The sequence below is a fragment of the Diadema antillarum genome, unplaced genomic scaffold, assembly GCF_040938485.1.
Source record: "Diadema antillarum isolate AM-2024a unplaced genomic scaffold, OU_Dant_1.0 seq00000178_RagTag, whole genome shotgun sequence".
NCBI classification, from domain to species: Eukaryota; Metazoa; Echinodermata; class Echinoidea; order Diadematoida; family Diadematidae; genus Diadema; species Diadema antillarum.
The window spans coordinates 486,893-504,252 of NW_027271245.1; the positions used below are offsets into that span (position 1 = coordinate 486,893).

Here is a 17,360-nt window from a genome sequence, read left to right on the forward strand (position 1 = left end):
TGATTGATAGCCATAAAAAATTTTACTGACAAATCATTTAAGGGAAAGGTAGGTACTGTATGCATGGTGTGAATTTCTACATTAGTCTACCCATATTTTTATGGTACAGTGTCTACTGCAGACTTCGTTCACCAGCCGCTGTGCTGCTACTAGCTGGCTGCCGACATACCCAGATGGAAATGAATGGGTCGTACGGGTTTACTGTACAACCCAGACAAATGTAGGCCCACCAGACAAAATGACCGAAAAACGATTGGCACCTGGTAGTAGACCTCTCCTACACCACCCCGCTTCTTCCCTACATTATTTCAAAATAACTTCGAAGTTCTGTCACACTCTCAAGTTTTAATTTTGCGGATATAATGTTGTTTTGTGCTTACCTGACTATTCTAGAATTCCTGTCGTCAATTGTGCAATCTCCGCAACAACACCCGACCGGTCGCGGCGGGCGTATAACACACTGAAAAAATTCTAACGTTAATGGTATCGTACCGTTGCGTGTGTGTAGTTCGGTATCCGTACCGTGTATCGCAAGCAGAGCTAGCTGCCATGAATCGATGCCGAAATGCCAACGGGTCTTTTGTTGTTTGTCAAGCACGAACAACACGTCTGTCTCGCTGGCTGCTGGGCTGGCCGAGTCGCCTACGGTGGGGTGCTAGCGTCTTAGGAGCGCGCCATCTTGAGCTCAATGCTTGAACAGTGTTTTAGTAGTTGTTGTCTCTCGACAGCTATTATTACTAATGTTTGTACTCTTATTTTTGTTTATTCGTGTATAATAGGCCGATTTTTCTCCCAATGGACCGTAGCTGTCATCAAAATCTGTTCATTACTTCTTCAGTAATCAACTAGTAGACCATGTACCAACAAACAAACATGCAAAAGCCGGTACAAACATGAGCTCCTTGGCAGTGGTAAATAGAAAAGAAAAATAAATTGTTGGCTTTCACTTCAAAGTATCATTTTTCTTCTATATTCCGGAAAAGCTGAAGTAGAATAGAAAACCTTTGTTGGAAAAACATAGATATTGGCATGGATAGTGAGTACGGTAATCACCATATTATTGGAAGGATATAAATGACCTACCCAACATTTTCTATCAGGCTGTTCATATTTCAGCCACAATGATAATGTGGCAAAAAACTCGTGATCGGCATTATCAAAGGAACTTACAGAGAGAGATAGACAGATAGAAGAATAGATGTAAAGATATCCGATAGTTTAATACCTATAAATTTGTGAGATTGACATTCAACTGATAGATTGTTGACTATTTTTATGGATGAATTGATTGATTTACAGATAGACAGCGACAATATTTCCATTGAGACCCCAAAGTTCACGTGCATTTACTTCGACGTTGCTGCAGCGTGGTTAGGTCTTAGATATGAGAGAAGAATTTCCGCAATTTCAGGCTAAACTGATCACATATAAAAATGACACAACAATACACATATGTCTAGATAATGAAACGACTGCAACAAAAGGTTTAGGATTCTTTTGTGTGTGTGTGTCAATAATAGGGAAAAAAAGGAGCTTGAGATAAGAGGCATGCATATATTATCATGGCCAAAGAACTGGCGGTTGCTGTGTATACTCAGCCTATGCTATATGAAAATGCATGCATCATACCTACGAAAAAAACTTTGCCTAACCATTTTATCCATCCATCTTATCATCTTATTCCACTAACTCCATTCTAAGGCTTCTAAAACGATATGGTTCTGCCGTTTTGGCACTGACATACATTGTATAATGTTTCCTCTAAAGCATGTTTTGTGCATGATTCTTTGGCCAGGTTAATATATAAACAGGATATGAATTAATAAAGGAGCCACTGCCTGACTGATACCCCGAAGTCAGTATGCAGTATAGTCTGGCTTCAAGACGCTCTCGTTTACAAAATATGCAGCAAGACCAAATAATAATGTATACTTATACCAATAAGAATGAACCCCCCCCCCCAAAAAAAAGAAAAGAAAATAACTACAACAATAATAATCCTCAGCTAAAATGTCTGTGTTTTTTTCGAATAAAAACAGTACCTATAGCAACAACAAAAAGGACTACTACATCAATAGTAGAAGTATTAAAACGAGTCGGATTAACTTTTCCCTTTAATCATGATTGCATGAGAGTGTGAATTTTGATGTTTAGATATAATTTTATCATACCCATCAGGGGACAAACAAAAACCACAAACGAATATACAATGACAGCGTATAAACGGGCCACGCAAGGAGTGTACCGTTCCGGTGTTGCTGTTGTTGTTGTTGTTGTTGTTGTTGCTGGTGATGTTGTTGTTGATGTTGCTGTTGTTGTTGTTTTCGTCGTCGTCGTCGTTGTTGTTCTTTTTTTTACAATCATTCTGTGGAAAGTTTGTCATGATCTTTTTTTTCTCTCTCATTCTTTTTTTAAATGGCATCGGCCCTAAAATGTTCATCCCCACCCACTGTTAAAGGGACATTCCAGACGATTTTCATAATTTCACATCATGTAGTACATTAATCGACAGCCCCATGTATAGATTCATGGAATTTATTGTGGTTCTTGAGCAGAGAAACAATACTTTGAAAAACCTTAAACAAATTACACTGAACAAGGATGATGACACAGAGGTTCACATATTTCAGAAATGTAGCAGTGTAATTCCATTACAATACCGCTTGCTTGCGAGTTCACCTGTGTATAATCTATGCATGCCTTCTTCTTTTGTTCTGCTTCCTTGAGCCCCAACTCATGCATTCTTATAGTGACTCTGCCATGTCATCATCCTTGTTCATTTCGATTTGTTATAAATTTTGAAAATATTCTTATTCTTCATCCCAATTATCATAAATTCTGAAGCTCTGTCCTCAGTATAACTAATTTATAGTTGTTCAAATGTAAAAATCTGAAAATCATCCGGAGGTCTCCTTTAAGAAGAGGATACTTGTTCACATGCTCTTATACAAAGTTAACAGTCATTCTGGAAGCAGTGTGCCATATATACAAGTGAGATAATGGTGACACCATGGTTTTCACCCACCAGTCTCCTTTACTGACTTGTTGACAAATGAATTTTACTAAATTTCTTTCCTTTCATACAAGTAAATAATTTCAAGAAGAAAAGCAGATGTTTCGGCCCTATTCGTTGATTTATTGACCCACCCCCCCCCCCAAGAAAAAAGTCCCCACAAAAACATATAGGCCCTATCTGGTGATGTAAACCAATGGAAGCTAGACTTGTATGTTCAGTTGAGGCGAGTCATAACCCTTTTGTGAAAATATGTATGGGGAAATTAAATAACTTTCTGTTATATAGATCGTTTGCTTATACGGTACCTTCTTTTTCAGGAAATCAACTCCTATACATCAATTGGGATGATTTTTTTAAAGTATACTTAAAAATGGACAGTCGCCGTAACGCATCATGAGTCTCAGTGTCGCAAAACAGTATTTTTTGCATGCAAGGAAAAGACTGAAGTTTGATTTTTGCATGAAAATTACATCGAAATGCGTGCACCATCATTATTTACCTTGACCCTGTGTTTGGCCTTGACTCTTTTTTTTCCGGGCCCCGGGGGGGGGGGGGGGGGGCGTCAATATGCATCGATTGGGGAGGCGGGGGCACGCAGGAGAGGAGGGGGGGGGGGTAGCGATATCCAGAGCAGGGGCTCCGTCGGGCCGGTGCCAGGTAAAAATGGCAGGGGTAAAAATGGCAGAGGTAAAAATGGCAGAGGTAAAAATGGCAGAGGTAAAAATGGCAGGGGTAAAAATGGCAGGGGTAAAAATGGCAGGGGTAAAAATGGCAGGGGTAAAAATGGCAGGGGTAAAAATGGCAGGGGTAAAAATGGCAGAGGTAAAAATGGCAGGGGTAAAAATGGCAGGGGTAAAAATGGCAGAGGTAAAAATGGCAGAGGTAAAAATGGCAGGGGTAAAAATGGTAGAGGTAAAAATGGCAGAGGTAAAAATGGCAGAGGTAAAAATGGCAGGGGTAAAAATGGCAGGAGTAAAAATGGCAGAGGTAAAAATGGCAGAGGTAAAAATGGCAGAGGTAAAAATGGCAGGGGTAAAAATGGTAGAGGTAAAAATGGCAGAGGTAAAAATGGCAGAGGTAAAAATGGCAGGGGTAAAAATGGCAGGAGTAAAAATGGCAGAGGTAAAAATGGCAGAGGTAAAAATGGCAGGGGTAAAAATGGCAGAGGTAAAAATGGCAGAAGTAAAAATGGCAGAGGTAATAATGTCAGAGGTAAAAATGGCAGAGGTAAAAATGGCAGAGGTAAAAATGTCAGAGGTAAAAATGTCAGAGGTAAAACTGGCAGAGGTAAAAATGTCAGAGGTAAAAATGTCAGAGGTAAAATGTCAGAATTAATGAGAGTGATTTCGTCAGAGATAAACGTATGAAGAGGTTTTGATTGATAACCTAGCCAGAGCAAACTGTATCGAATTATCAAATTCCAACTGCAGGTTTGAAGAATATTGAATTATGTTTTAAAAAGATTAGAGCACTCTCACTATTCTGAGTTTGGTTCAAGTGCAGTGGCGTAATCTGTCCGTTCAGAGGAATAATAAACCAGCTAAGAGCCTAGTAGGCCTATGGGAAATTATTATTATTATTATTATTGTTGTTGTTGTTGTTATTATTATTATTATTATTATTATTATCATTATCTTTATTACTATTATCTATCATTATAAGGGGGTTCCAACAATGCTGCAAAACCCTATAAACAGTATAATCCTATGTTGTTTCGCCCAATGAAGTTATCACACACACACACACACACACACACACACACACACACTCACGAACCCACTTTTGGTATAAACATATACTTCTATACGCAGATATACATACTCTCACATACACACTCTTACACAAACGAATTCCGCTCACGTCCAGGCTAGTATATTGTCATTATTTTTCATTTTTTGAACTGTTTAGTGTAAAGAAGTAAAGGAGACATCAGTAGTCGAAGCAAACCGCTAATTTTTCACCTGTTCTATGTTATTTTCTCACATTCAGGTTTCGTAGGAGGCTATTTATTTCACAAGGCCTGATCACGACATAATGTAGAAATAAAAATACAAAACGCAAAAAAAAAAACTACAGCAGATGTATCGGCAGACATAAGTAAGCTCTTGCAAAATATTTTATTACATTGTTCAAGTATCACATGGCGCAAAAACAAATATCTCGAAGTTTAATGAACACTTTGTGGCCACTTAACAAACTTATGCTTATTAAAACTGGAGACGAACTTAAGCAATAAACTGTTCAAGTGAGAGTAAAAACCGATAGTTTGCCATGGGATTTTTTCAATCATTGTCGAACGAATCCGCAGGCGAAAAAATGTAAATGTTTGATGCCTTTCAAACTTAGCTGTTGCTCCCGAAGTCAGATTCCATTACGTTTAACGTAGTAAATCTATCAACATGGTGTGTTGCTAAAGATTGGTAGATTCAGCCACCGAAAATGACGTTGTTCTCTCGTTATACAACAACAGTAAGAAAATCCAATCCAATCCCATCCATTTAGAATGAAATCACCGCCTCGATGACTGCCATATGATCGCGATTTAATTTACACAGGGATCGCTGAAGCTCTGCAAGACTCTCTTCGTCATTTTCATGAGGCCTGTAGTACGAAGCCATATGAAGAGTCTTAGACCCCGCCATATTTAATTTACACAAGATAATTTCACAATCCCTTTTTTTAATGTTCTATGGAAGAACATGATCAATGGTGGAAATGAGCTGCATGCTTGACGGAGGTCTGCGCTCTCAGAGTGCTTTTCTAGTTTGTAAGTTACCTCCGCCAAGGGAGGAGGTTATGTTTTCGTTACCGTTGATTTGTTCGTTCGTTCGTTAGTTAGTTAGTTAGTTTGTCCGTGTGCAAAATAAGTCAAAAAGTAGTTAACGGTTTGAGATGAAACTTGCAGGAAAGGTTGAGAATGGCACAAGTAACACACGATTAAATTTTTGTGGTGATCCGAGAATTTCAAACCTCTACGCGTGTTTTTTTTTTCGCGCATGTATACCTTTTTTTCCGTTTTAATGTTTATAATAACGTATACATCGTTTACGTCACGGTTTACGCACTCTCATCTCATAGCCCCAAGAAAATGTTTCGGATAAACCAGAAAGAGGTCAGGTGAGGCGATATGCATTCTACCTGTTTAAGTGAGGAAAACGAGGGGAATATTTTGTACATGTACGTAAGCCCTATTTGTCGTGAAGGAATGCAGTTTTCATTCTGGACAATTTTTGTACATGCTCCATTTGCAATAGTTTAGAGACGTTGGAGGCTGGGTGGAAGGTTTGGTCCTTTCCATTAAAACGCAGAGGGTGTCCGTGAGAAAAAAAATGCAGGAAAGTAAAATAGGGGAGACCGGGAAAAAATGGGCCATTTTTACCCCTGTCATTTTTACCTCTGCCATTTTTACCTCTGCCATTTTTACCTCTGCCATTTTTACCTCTGCCATTTTTACCCCTGCCATTTTTACCTCTGCCATTTTTACCTCTGCCATTTTTACCCCTGCCATTTTTACCTCTGCCATTTTTACCCCTGCCATTTTTACCTCTGCCATTTTTACCCCTGCCATTTTTACCTCTGCCATTTTTACCTCTGCCATTTTTACCTCTGCCATTTTTACCCCTGCCATCTTTACCTCTGCCATTTTTACCTCTGCCATTTTTACCCCTGCCATTTTTACACCGAACCGTCGGGCCTATCCCAAAACAAAACACAGTATTTTTTTTTCTCACTTATAGATCAATAATTATTGCTTGAAAATCTAGTATGAGTCGGGTCTACAGAAGAGGGGTGTGATGTTCTGGGGTAACTGCTTTCCCCTCCCCCTTCATCTTCAGCTGCCGCTCGCGCTGTAGGGAAGGGTACAATGCTATGATTATCATCTTTGACCCTGCTCCTAGTAGAAATTGTAGTATCCACCTGATCCTGTTGTTGTTTGGGTTTTGTGTGTACCGTGTGTGTAGGAGTGAGTATTTACGCCTGATCAGCTGGTCAGGTAGTCTGGTTTCCAGACCCTTTGCCAATTGTACTCCCTTTTACAAAATGCGCCCTCCACGGCGACGAAGATGAAGCTGCCCTTTGCCGAAGGCAGGACCATCCAGCTGAACCAGCTTCTCCTTTTGTGGTTTTATCTGGGAGGGAAATTTTATTATTTAGTACGAGTACTAGTAACGTTACTGAATTTGTCTGTAGACGGTCTGGAACAACTGCGTGCTCTTCTGTACCTCGTTGGTCTGGAACTTAGACTACCACCACTAAGCTGTGGCGTGGGATTTCGACGGCACGTGCACTCTGGCTGTTTTGGGCACCTTTCAACACACACAGAACGCTCGAGGGCTGTAAGTCCAACAATTCATTAACCAACGACCTTGTCATTTCTTAAGTCTGCTGTGTCCTTTGATAAGTGTGCGGTAAGTGTCGAAATTAGTGAACTGATACGTGTAAACGGGAAGAATCGGCATGATCTAAGACTGAATTGAAGAGCATAGAAATCTACTAGAAAACACAGGCACAGCCAGGCTCAGCCACCGACAGCGCCATGCTTCGCACAGAGTCGAGTCTAGTCGGGCCGCGCGCCGTCAGGCCAGTTCAACGACAAGGTTAGCCCTACCAGACGCCATGCGAAGCACGACTTTTGATATACAGCGAGCGCGACAGGGCTGTGTGTGAGGTGAGAGAATGCATGACCTCCGTGCTGTAACATCTGACCACGGAATCAATCACAAGAGACAATCACTAGTCAGCTCACAATCACAGATCCATTTCACGCAATGGTCACGCGACTGATTAACTCAGGTCGAGTCGGAGGAGTACAGTTTCGATAGACTTTACTTGTCTCATTGAGTCTGCATAGTTACAGTAACGTGGCTTATAGCATGCAGTGAGCATATAGTGCGTATGTGTTGCTAGTCTCAATTCAAGACACTACATTTCTCCCTTTTTCCAAAAGATGAAATTTCTCATATGATAATTTGGTTAATGTCATACAAGTGTGATGAAATAAAATGTTTCCGACTGAGGGATGAATAACATCAATAATTTTGCTGTGTCCTGTTAATTCAATAAATTAAATAATACTCTAAAATGGTTTCTTTAACTTAAATGTTGCATAGTGTATAAACATACAATTGTACAAAATACAATTGATGGTTTTACTCCAAATTTTCCGTATTCTTCCTTTTCAATTTTTAATGCATATGTGTGTATATATCTGCCACGTGAAAGCATGCATTAACATTGTATAATGCTTACACTACGTCCTAGCTTAATAATCTTCTTTCTTCTGATACTTCTTTCTTCTTTTACCTTCTTTCTTCTAAAACTTCATAATCTTGTACTTTCTTTCTTGCAATTCCCTCTTCTTCTTATGATGATCTTCCAGCTTCGTAATCCCTTCAAAATCTAGCTTCGTTCTTCAAATCTTCTAACTTCTTCCATCAATATGCAGTGGAACTCAGCATAACGAGAATCTTTGGTTTCTGAATGTTCTGCTTATTATATCAAATAAATTTGAATATACATGTATATAGCTCAATACTCAAAACAAGACAAAAAAAAAATAATAATTTCACTAAATCAAAACAGTTTACCGTATCCAAACTTCATTATAACAGTTCTCTTTATACTGAGTTCCCACTGTAGTTAGATATATCAATGGGGGGTGTTCACTTATTCTTAAAATTTAGTTACGAAATCCTTCAAATGAGGGGGGGGCTTTCTTCATTCGTACAGGCCGCCTGTGGGGTAGTGGGGTTGTGGGAGCCTCTCTCTGGTTTGGTCTGGGTGGCGTGGTGGGGCATCCTTCCTTCTGGATTGGTTGGATTGGTTTGTTGGTGGAGGCATCCTTCTGGATTGGTTGGTCTGGTGTAGGGCCTGTTGCGTTGGCATCACCTGCACCATCAGTAGTTTCCTGGAGTATCATCTCTCTCCAGTCCTCTCGTTTGGGTGTGTCGGTTTGGTCACCAGGGTAGTCATCCATATTTTGAACGACCGCATTTGCGAGCTTGAAGTGACTCGCGTCTCGGTAGATCTGCCTTCCATCCGATACTCGTCGAGCAGCCACAGACGAACCATCTATCCTGTATATTACATAGAAAGCTGGCTCGAACGCTGTTGTCCATTTGTTCTTTTTGCTCTGTTTGAGCAGGACAAAATCTCCGACTACAAAGTTGTGCATTCTTGTGTTCCTGTTTTCTCTCAACCTCTTGCCCTTTTCTTTGTAGTCCTTGTCCCTTTGGTTTATTTGTTTGTCTTTGTCTTTGACCTCTCGATATGGGGTCATGTGGTCTAGTTTTGTCCTCACGGGTCTTCCCATCAGTGCTTCATAGGGTGGCGTTTGCGTAGCTGGATGTGGTGCTGCTCTGTAACCCATGAGCATGGTTTGTATTGCAATCTCACGATCTTGTTTCTGTAGATGTGCAATTTGTTCAGTCTTGTTGAGAATTTTCATGAAATTCTCTGCTTCCCCATTGGCTCTGGGGTGGTCTGGAGTGACCTTGTGGTGGATGAATCCTTCCTCTTGGGCAAAACTTTGGAACTCCTGGGAGTTGAAAGGAGGTCCATTGTCGGTCTCGACCTTGTTTGGTATGCCGTGTGTAGCAAATATCCTCTTGAGTTTGCTTTTTATGGCCTTGAATGAGGTTGATCGTGTCATCTCGACTTCAGGATACCTTGTTCTTTTGTCGATGATAACAAGGTTGTAGTGTCCATCTGGATATGGCCCGCCGAAATCTATGGAAACCACATCCCATGGTTTCTCTGGTATTGGCGTTGTTTTGACTGGCTCTTCTGTGTGTTGTTTTGTCGTAACGTGGCATTCGTAACACTGGCCAATCACTTCTTCAGTCATTCTGTTCATCTCGGGAAACCAGTATTTCTCCCTCAAGAGTTGTTTTGTTTTGGTCATACCAAGATGTCCCATCTTGTGTGCTGTATGAATGACCTTCCTGTGTAGAGTGCTTGGTATCACAATGCATTCAAGTCTGAAGATGATGTCATTGGCGATGTACAGCTGTTGTCGTATGGGGTAAAATGGTTTGATGTCCTCATCTTTTCTGAATTCTTCCCAGTCATTTTGCATGAGTCGTTGTCTTACTTTGTTCAGCTGTGGATCTTTTTCTGTTTCCTTCTTGATTTTGTCCATGACCACAGCATGTTCATCCTCTATGATGTACTTGACCATCATTTCTGTTTCATCGGATCCTGTCTCTGGGAGTGGATGTCTGGAAAGGAAGTCGAGTGGGTCGGCCTCGTCCTTTCCGGGTTCATAGATTACCTCATAGTCGACATCTTGCATTTCCATGACCCACTTCTCTATCCTCGGTGGTAGCTTTGCTGTGGGTTTGTTGAACATGGGTATTAGTGGTTTATGGGCGGTCACAATCTTGAACCGTGGAGCCCCGAGGAGGTACATCCTGAACCTGTTCTTTGCCCATTGGATTGCTAGAGCGTCCTTTTCAGTCTGGCTGTACCTTTTCTCTGCCTTTGTCATCGAGCGGCTGATGAAGTGGACAGGTTGCACTCCCTTTTCTGTGTGCTGGAACAGTCCCGCTGAGAGTCCCTCATGAAAGCTTGCCTCTGTTCGGAGTATGATCTCCTTCGATGGGTCGAAGTATGCCACTACATCATTACTTGTGATGCTTTTCTTCAAGTTGTCAAAGGCTTTTTGTTCCTCTGTACCCCATTTGAACTTGATGTCCTTTTGTGTCAGGGCTCTGAGTGGGGCCGTGAGGATTGAGTACCTGGGTATGAACTTGGATAGGTATCCAATCATCCCGAGAAAGCTTCTCACTTCCTCCTTGGATTGAGGTGGCTTGCTTTCTTTGACTGCCCTGACCTTATCATCAGTGGGCTTCAGACCTTCCTTTGTGAAAAGGTATCCGTAGAACTCGATCTCCTCTACAGTGAAACAGCATTTGTCTTCGTTGAATGTGATGTTGAAGTCTGCTGCCCTCTGGAGAACGGTGCGAAGCGTCTCGTTGTGGTCCTCCAATGATTTTCCGCCTATGAGGATGTCGTCGCGCTGGTTGAGGCAATATGGGATGTCACCAAATATCCTGCTGATTGTCTCATCAAACAAGTCTTGCGATGACTTTGCTCCAAATACCAGTCTCTTTGGGCGCATGTTTCCCCAGGGTGTACTGAATGTAGCTACATTTCTAGATTCTGGGTCCAGAAGTAGCTGGTGGTAGCCTTGTTTCATGTCCAATTTGGAGAACACATGGCAGTCATGGAATTTGTATGTGAAGTCTTCTACAATTGGGCTCTGTGTGATGCGACTTCTTTCCATGTGCTTGTTTACAACCCGAAGGTCGATGCTTGCTCGAATCATGTCTGGTCCCAGCTTGTCTTTTGGGGTGTCCTTGAATCTCGGCTTTGGTTGAACCACTAGAGGGGAGCACCATGTGACTGGTTCATCATCTGGGATTTCTTCATAGATTTCCTCCTCTATGCACTGTGCTAACCATTCCTTTAGAGGTTTCTGCAAGTAATATGGTACCTGCCTTGGTTTCTGTGCAACTGGTGCTGCTTCCGGTCTCATGTGGAATCTAGCATAGACTTCTCTATTATTTCTGTTGTCATGAATTTTTCCGATCCCTTTAAATACTTCTGGGTGTTCCTGAAGTATTTCTTGCACAGATGTTGGTATTGCATTGACCTTCTGCACTTTGTCTGCTTTCAGTTCATTTGTGGCTTTGAGCGTGCCATTTGGTCTCAGTTCCATCATTCCCAGTGCGATGGATGTCTCTCGGCCGAGGAGTGGTGGGGATTTGATCTTTCCCTTCACAACAATGAATTTTGTTTTCACACCTCTGGTTTCATTTTGGATGGTAGTGTGGAATTTCCCTTTTACTTCCAGATCATTTTGTAGTGCTGACAGTTTGATATCACAGGGCTCTAGTTTCAGTTTGTCATTTGATCTGTTCGTCAATGCTTTGAATTGATGCTCATCCATCACATTAGCATCAGCGCCACTGTCTAATTCAATGTATGCATCAATCCCTCCAACCTTCACAATGATTTTGTTGTCTGTGCTCTTCACTTTCTTGATCACTGTCTTTACATTTTGCATGTGAACAAGAAATTCATCATCTGAGCTTGTTCCCTCTGATGCTTCAACATCTGCTTGTGTTTTCCTGACATTGTGTGGTTTCTTTCCTTTCTGTTTCCCTGTTCTGCACTGTCACATTGAAAATGCATTTCCAGGTTGTTTCATGTACAACACCTATCGGTCATTCAACTAGACAAACATGTTTACGGGTAGGGATAACGAGACAAAAAGTGCGAGTGAGTGAGCGAGAGAGAAAGCGAGAGTGAGAGAGAGAAAGTGCTAGGACAGGTGTGAATGTTTTACAAGTCGCGCCATCGATGACCGAGAGGAGTTCATTTATTTTTGCATGTCAATTAATGTAGAAAGAAAAGACAGGAAATAGCTCCAGTTCCGGGAGAGTGCGGTATAGGTGTTTTCGTTCAAGTCCTTTTAGTTGTATCAAATATTCCAAATGCCTCGAAAAGGAGTGTCGTAGTCGAGTAGCAATTTAACAGTAGAGTTGGATCTTTTCGTGGCAGACACCATTTTTGATTTCACCGAGAGAACATTGAGTTAGCTCCGTGATGGCAGAAAACCAACCTGCCACACCCAGGCGCCAGTTGGCAAGATAATTTTGTGTCTAAGCCCAATTTCGTTTGCGGCCAGGAGCCGTCCGTCCACCTTACCGTCAGCCTGTATACTGGCTGATTTGAGTTCAGATTTTGTTTGCTGCCAGAAGGCGTATTCCAACAGCCTTTGCAGCCTTCCAGTGGCCAAGAAGAAGAGGCATTTTGGTTATATTACACCGGTCATTGGTAAGTTAAATTGCGATTTGATTTCTGCTTTGTCGTGTAAAAGGATGTGAATGTGTTTCAGGGCACCACATATAGCCCCGGAGAACCCCGTGAATAAGTGATAAAGTATATTATAATGGTGTACAGTTTTTGAAAACGATGCGGTGATGTTTGATAAGCTATGCACTGTTATATTTCCAATGTTTGAAACATTTCATTATGTGAATTTTGTATGTTAATTGGATAATAATGCAGTTCTCAAATTTTCACTGTGATGTCAGGATTTTAAGCTGATAATGTTTTTGTGTGTGTGGTTAGAACACACCCCATTGGTATATGTTGCATTTAAATAATTTTGTAGATGGCGCCGAGGCCGAGGTCGAATCTACTCCCAGGCCGACGCATTCGCAGCAGAGCGACTGTGCCCGCCCCTCGCTAGGGAGAACTTTTGACGCCAATGAATACGGAACGCGGGTCCCTCGCGAGACTTTGGAGCTGGAACAGCAACCTCGCATACAAGGACGCTCCACCCACGAATCAGTTATGTTTTGGAAGCGGATAGTTTGACAATTAAGGTGACTCTGTGGACAACGCAGGTGAGCGATGAACCTGGCGGGTGCATGACACCCTGTTGATATGATTGGTTATGACGAGGAAGTGTCGCCGAAGTAGAGAGGTGAAGGTCATGTTAAATTGGTAAAGGGATGAATATGATGTGCACATAATTCGAATGTTGGTATTTATACACTCCATGAGAGTTGCGGGTTAACACAGAACCCGGATGTAAACGGAAGCAGTGTAATTGAAGGCAAGTGTTATAACCGCGGTAAACCGTCGTGCGTGCAGGCTGGTCATCTCAGGATCAGCACTACGGTGGTGTGAACCATATAGTGTTGCGCTTGATAGCAGATAGTGTATTGTCAGGGATAACGAATTAATAGTGAAGCTGTTATAATTATTCTGAAGAAGTGTCAAGCCAAAGGTACAGGTGGAACCGGACCAAGACAGGGTCCCGTTCACATGGTTGTCGAATATAAGAGTATTGTAATTTAATTTATCTCACTCAGAATGTTGATTTTGCATTTTATGTTGGTCACAACTCCTTGATTTCAGTCTTGTAAATATTCTACAAATGGTTTATTAAATTGTACATTAAAGTGAATGGCACGAGTGTGATTGAGTATTATTTAAGTCCGCCCATGTGACATTTTCTGGGGGCACGTCCGGGAGTATAACTCGTGCCATTCGAAGTCACATGGGTATATAAACGGAGAAAACAGAGTAAAGAAAAAGGTTGAGGAAAACTTGTGATTTTTTTGTTTCCTCTACATTTGTATGTATGTACTATCTATGTATGTATCTATGTATGTACTATCTATAGGTGCACCGTTGTATATTCATTGTGTACATGATCTGAACTGATCTGAATACATTTTTGTATTATAAGTGCTCAGGTAATTCAGAATGGAGCTAGCTAAGTTAACTGAAATTGGAGAAAAGTTCGGATTCAGTGGAGAGGAGCTTAGGCAGTTTGTTACAGACGAGCAAAAGAGACTCAGAGAGGAAAGAGCGGACATGTTAGAGTTAAGGCGACAGGAAAGAGAAACAGCCGAGCTACAATTGGCGATAGCGCGTGAAAAGCAAACCAAAAGCGAATCAAGTTCTAATGGGTGCAAAGCTCGACCTCCAAAATTGCCTCTATTTCAGGAAGACAAAGATAACATAGATGCCTATCTACAGCGGTTCGAACGATATGCCAAAAATCAAAACTGGCCAACTACAGACTGGGCACTCAACTTAAGCACACTGCTTACAGGTAAGGCTCTTGATGTCCACTCTAGATTGTCAAGTGCGGAATCCAATGATTATGACACTTTGAAACATGCACTCTTGAAATCCTTTCAGCTCACTGCAGAAGGATTTCGCTCCAAGTTTTTTTCAGGCAAACCGACAACAGGAGAAACGGCATCCCAGTATGCAAACCGACTAGAGAACTACTTGAACAGGTGGGTAAGCCTCTCTGGTATAGAGCACACCTTCGAGGAGCTGGCAGATCTACTCCTCCGGGAGCAGCTCATCAGTGGGTGTCATCGAGAGCTGGCCATCTTCCTGAAGGAACGGCAGCCCGAGACTTCGAAGGACGTGGTGAAACTAGCTGAGCAGTACTTAGACGCCAGAGGAGGCACCTTCAAACCACCCCCACCGGCACAAAGGAACATCCAGACACACGTGGGACAGATGCCACGGAGCAACACCAGACCTGAAGGTAAAATCCCCCCAAATAACATTTCAGGAAATAGGCCCCCATCTCAACCCAAATGTTACAACTGCCACCAACACGGTCACCTTGCCCGTGATTGTACAAAACAGGGAAACAGAGGCAGAACGTGTTTCATATGCCACAAACCAGGTCACATTGCTAACTATTGTCCTTTCTCCCCCATGAAATCGGCAGGTCTAGTCCTCGCCCAGGATCCAGAGCAAGGAAACCCCCCTATCTCGGAACACAACCTGGCTTCATTGGAACCCGATCAGGTAGAACCAAATCCACATACTCCCTGTCAATGTCCAGCTTGCACTAACACAAAGGTCAAAATTGAGGCTTCTTGTATGATGGTTCGGATGCCACTCAATGCCCCCAAGCTAGAATCCACCACAGACCATATCCAATTCAAATGTGGACACTCCTTGCCGTTGATGAGTGCAGCATGCACCAAAGAACATGTGGTCAGACAAATGCCAGTTACTAACGGACTAGTCAATAACAATCAAATTTCTGTTCTCAGAGACAGCGGCTGCAGCGGAGCTGTCATTAAACAAGATCTTGTCCAGCCAACTCAAATGACAGGTGAAGAAAGTACTTGCGTGCTGATTGACGGCACAGTGAAAACTCTCCCCGTCGCTAGAATAGATGTAGACACTCCCTTCTACGTAGGAAAAGTTAACGCATTGTGCATGAAAACTCCACTCTATGACCTGATTTTAGGTAACCTACCCGGAGTAAGAGAACCAGACAACCCAGATCCTGACTGGACGGCTACACCAATGCCTGTCGGCGCAGTACAGACGAGAGCCCAGGCTCAACGAGACGGTAAGCCATTTCGTCCTCTCAGAACCCCACACCCAATGGAAGATATCGTGACTCCAACAGCTCTCAAAGAGGCACAACAGAAGGATGAAACATTACACCGCCTGCGAGAACTCGCCGATACTCGTTCAGAGAAGGTAAGTCGCAATAACGGTCTCTCTTCCTTCTTTTACAAAGACGGAATGCTGTATCGCTCATTCCACTCTCCCCAAATGGACCCCGACACAACAATCACACAAGTGGTAGTACCAAAACAATACCGCAAACAGGTTATGCAAACAGCCCATGAAAATATACTCGGAGGGCATCAAGGTACCAAAAAGACAACAGAAAAGATACTTACCAATTTCTTTTGGCCCGGTATGAACTCTGACATTACCAGGTACTGTAGATCGTGTGACGTCTGCCAACGTACACTATCAAAAGGTCGTGTAACCAAGGTCCCACTCGGAAAAATGCCGCTCATCGAAGTCCCCTTCGAACGCATTGCTGTAGACATAGTTGGACCAATACACCCAATGACTGACCAGAAAAATAGGTACATACTTACCGTTATTGATGTTGCTACTAGGTACCCCGAGGCAATCCCACTCCCAAGCATCGAGACAGAAAGAGTTGCAGAAGCCCTAGTGAGCATCTTCACCAGAGTCGGAATCCCCAAGGAAATGCTGACCGATCAAGGGACCCAGTTCACATATGATCTCATGAAAGAGGTAAGCAAATTACTCTCCATCAAACACTTCACTACATCCCCATATCACCCTGCCGCGAATGGACTAGTTGAGCGCTTCAATGGCACTCTAAAACAAATGTTGAAACGTATGTGCGCTGAAAACCCAAAAGACTGGGACAGGTACATTACTCCCCTTCTATTTGCAGTGAGAGAAGCACCACAAGAGAGCATGGGGTTCTCCCCGTTCGAGCTTCTTTACGGCCGGAAGGTACGCGGACCCCTCGACATCCTGAGAGAACTCTGGACAGGAGAAGCCGAAACAGGTGAGACCAAGTCTACTTACCACTATGTACTTGATCTCCGAAACAGGATCGACGAGACATGCCGCAACGCCCACACTCAACTTCAGAAATCAGCAAACAGGTATGCAAAATACTACAATCAGAAGGCAAAACACAGGGAGCTACAAGTCGGAGACAAGGTACTCCTACTCCTACCAACTGACAGGAATAAGCTCCTTCTACAATGGAAGGGCCCCTTTGACGTGATCTCCAAAATCAGCTCCATGGACTACAGGATCGACCTCAACGGGAAACCAAAGGTGTTCCACATCAATCTTCTGAAAAAGTATCACGCTAGAAATGATGTTCCCTCTATTTCAGATGCCGAAGCTGCTTGTACCGCCGTGATCGAATGCGAAGAGCAAAATGATGACGAGGAAGAAACGCAGCAACCACTAACTAACACATCTCTCCTACAGC

The 17,360-nt window shown here is 42.5% G+C and overlaps 2 protein-coding genes across 2 annotated transcripts in view; one reads left to right on the forward strand and one right to left on the reverse strand.

Moving 5' to 3' along the window:
- LOC139728436 (cyclin-dependent kinase 17-like) overlaps positions 1-541 on the reverse strand; it is a 112,721-nt gene extending 112,180 nt beyond the window's left edge. The window contains exon 1 of the mRNA XM_071639380.1: positions 381-541. The gene's annotated coding sequence lies outside the window, so the exon portion shown is untranslated. The remainder of the gene's footprint in view (positions 1-380) is intronic.
- A 13,674-nt stretch (positions 542-14,215) lies between these two features.
- LOC139728430 (uncharacterized) lies at positions 14,216-16,626 on the forward strand. Its single transcript, XM_071639375.1, has 2 exons — positions 14,216-16,063; positions 16,498-16,626. Exons 1-2 carry the CDS (start codon positions 14,303-14,305, stop codon positions 16,624-16,626), a joined length of 1,890 nt encoding a protein of 629 aa, XP_071495476.1. The 5' UTR covers positions 14,216-14,302.
- The last annotated feature ends 734 nt before the right edge of the window (positions 16,627-17,360 follow it).

What these genes read in the sequence shown, in the direction of transcription:
- LOC139728430 (XM_071639375.1), top strand. Translation starts at nt 14,303, where the DNA reads ATGGAGCTAGCTAAGTTAACTGAAATTGGAGAAAAGTTCGGATTCAGT. An exon ending in CCGATACTCGTTCAGAGAAG is followed by an intron (nt 16,064 to 16,497) that starts GTAAGTCGCAAT and finishes TGTTGCTACTAG; the next exon opens with GTACCCCGAGGCAATCCCAC.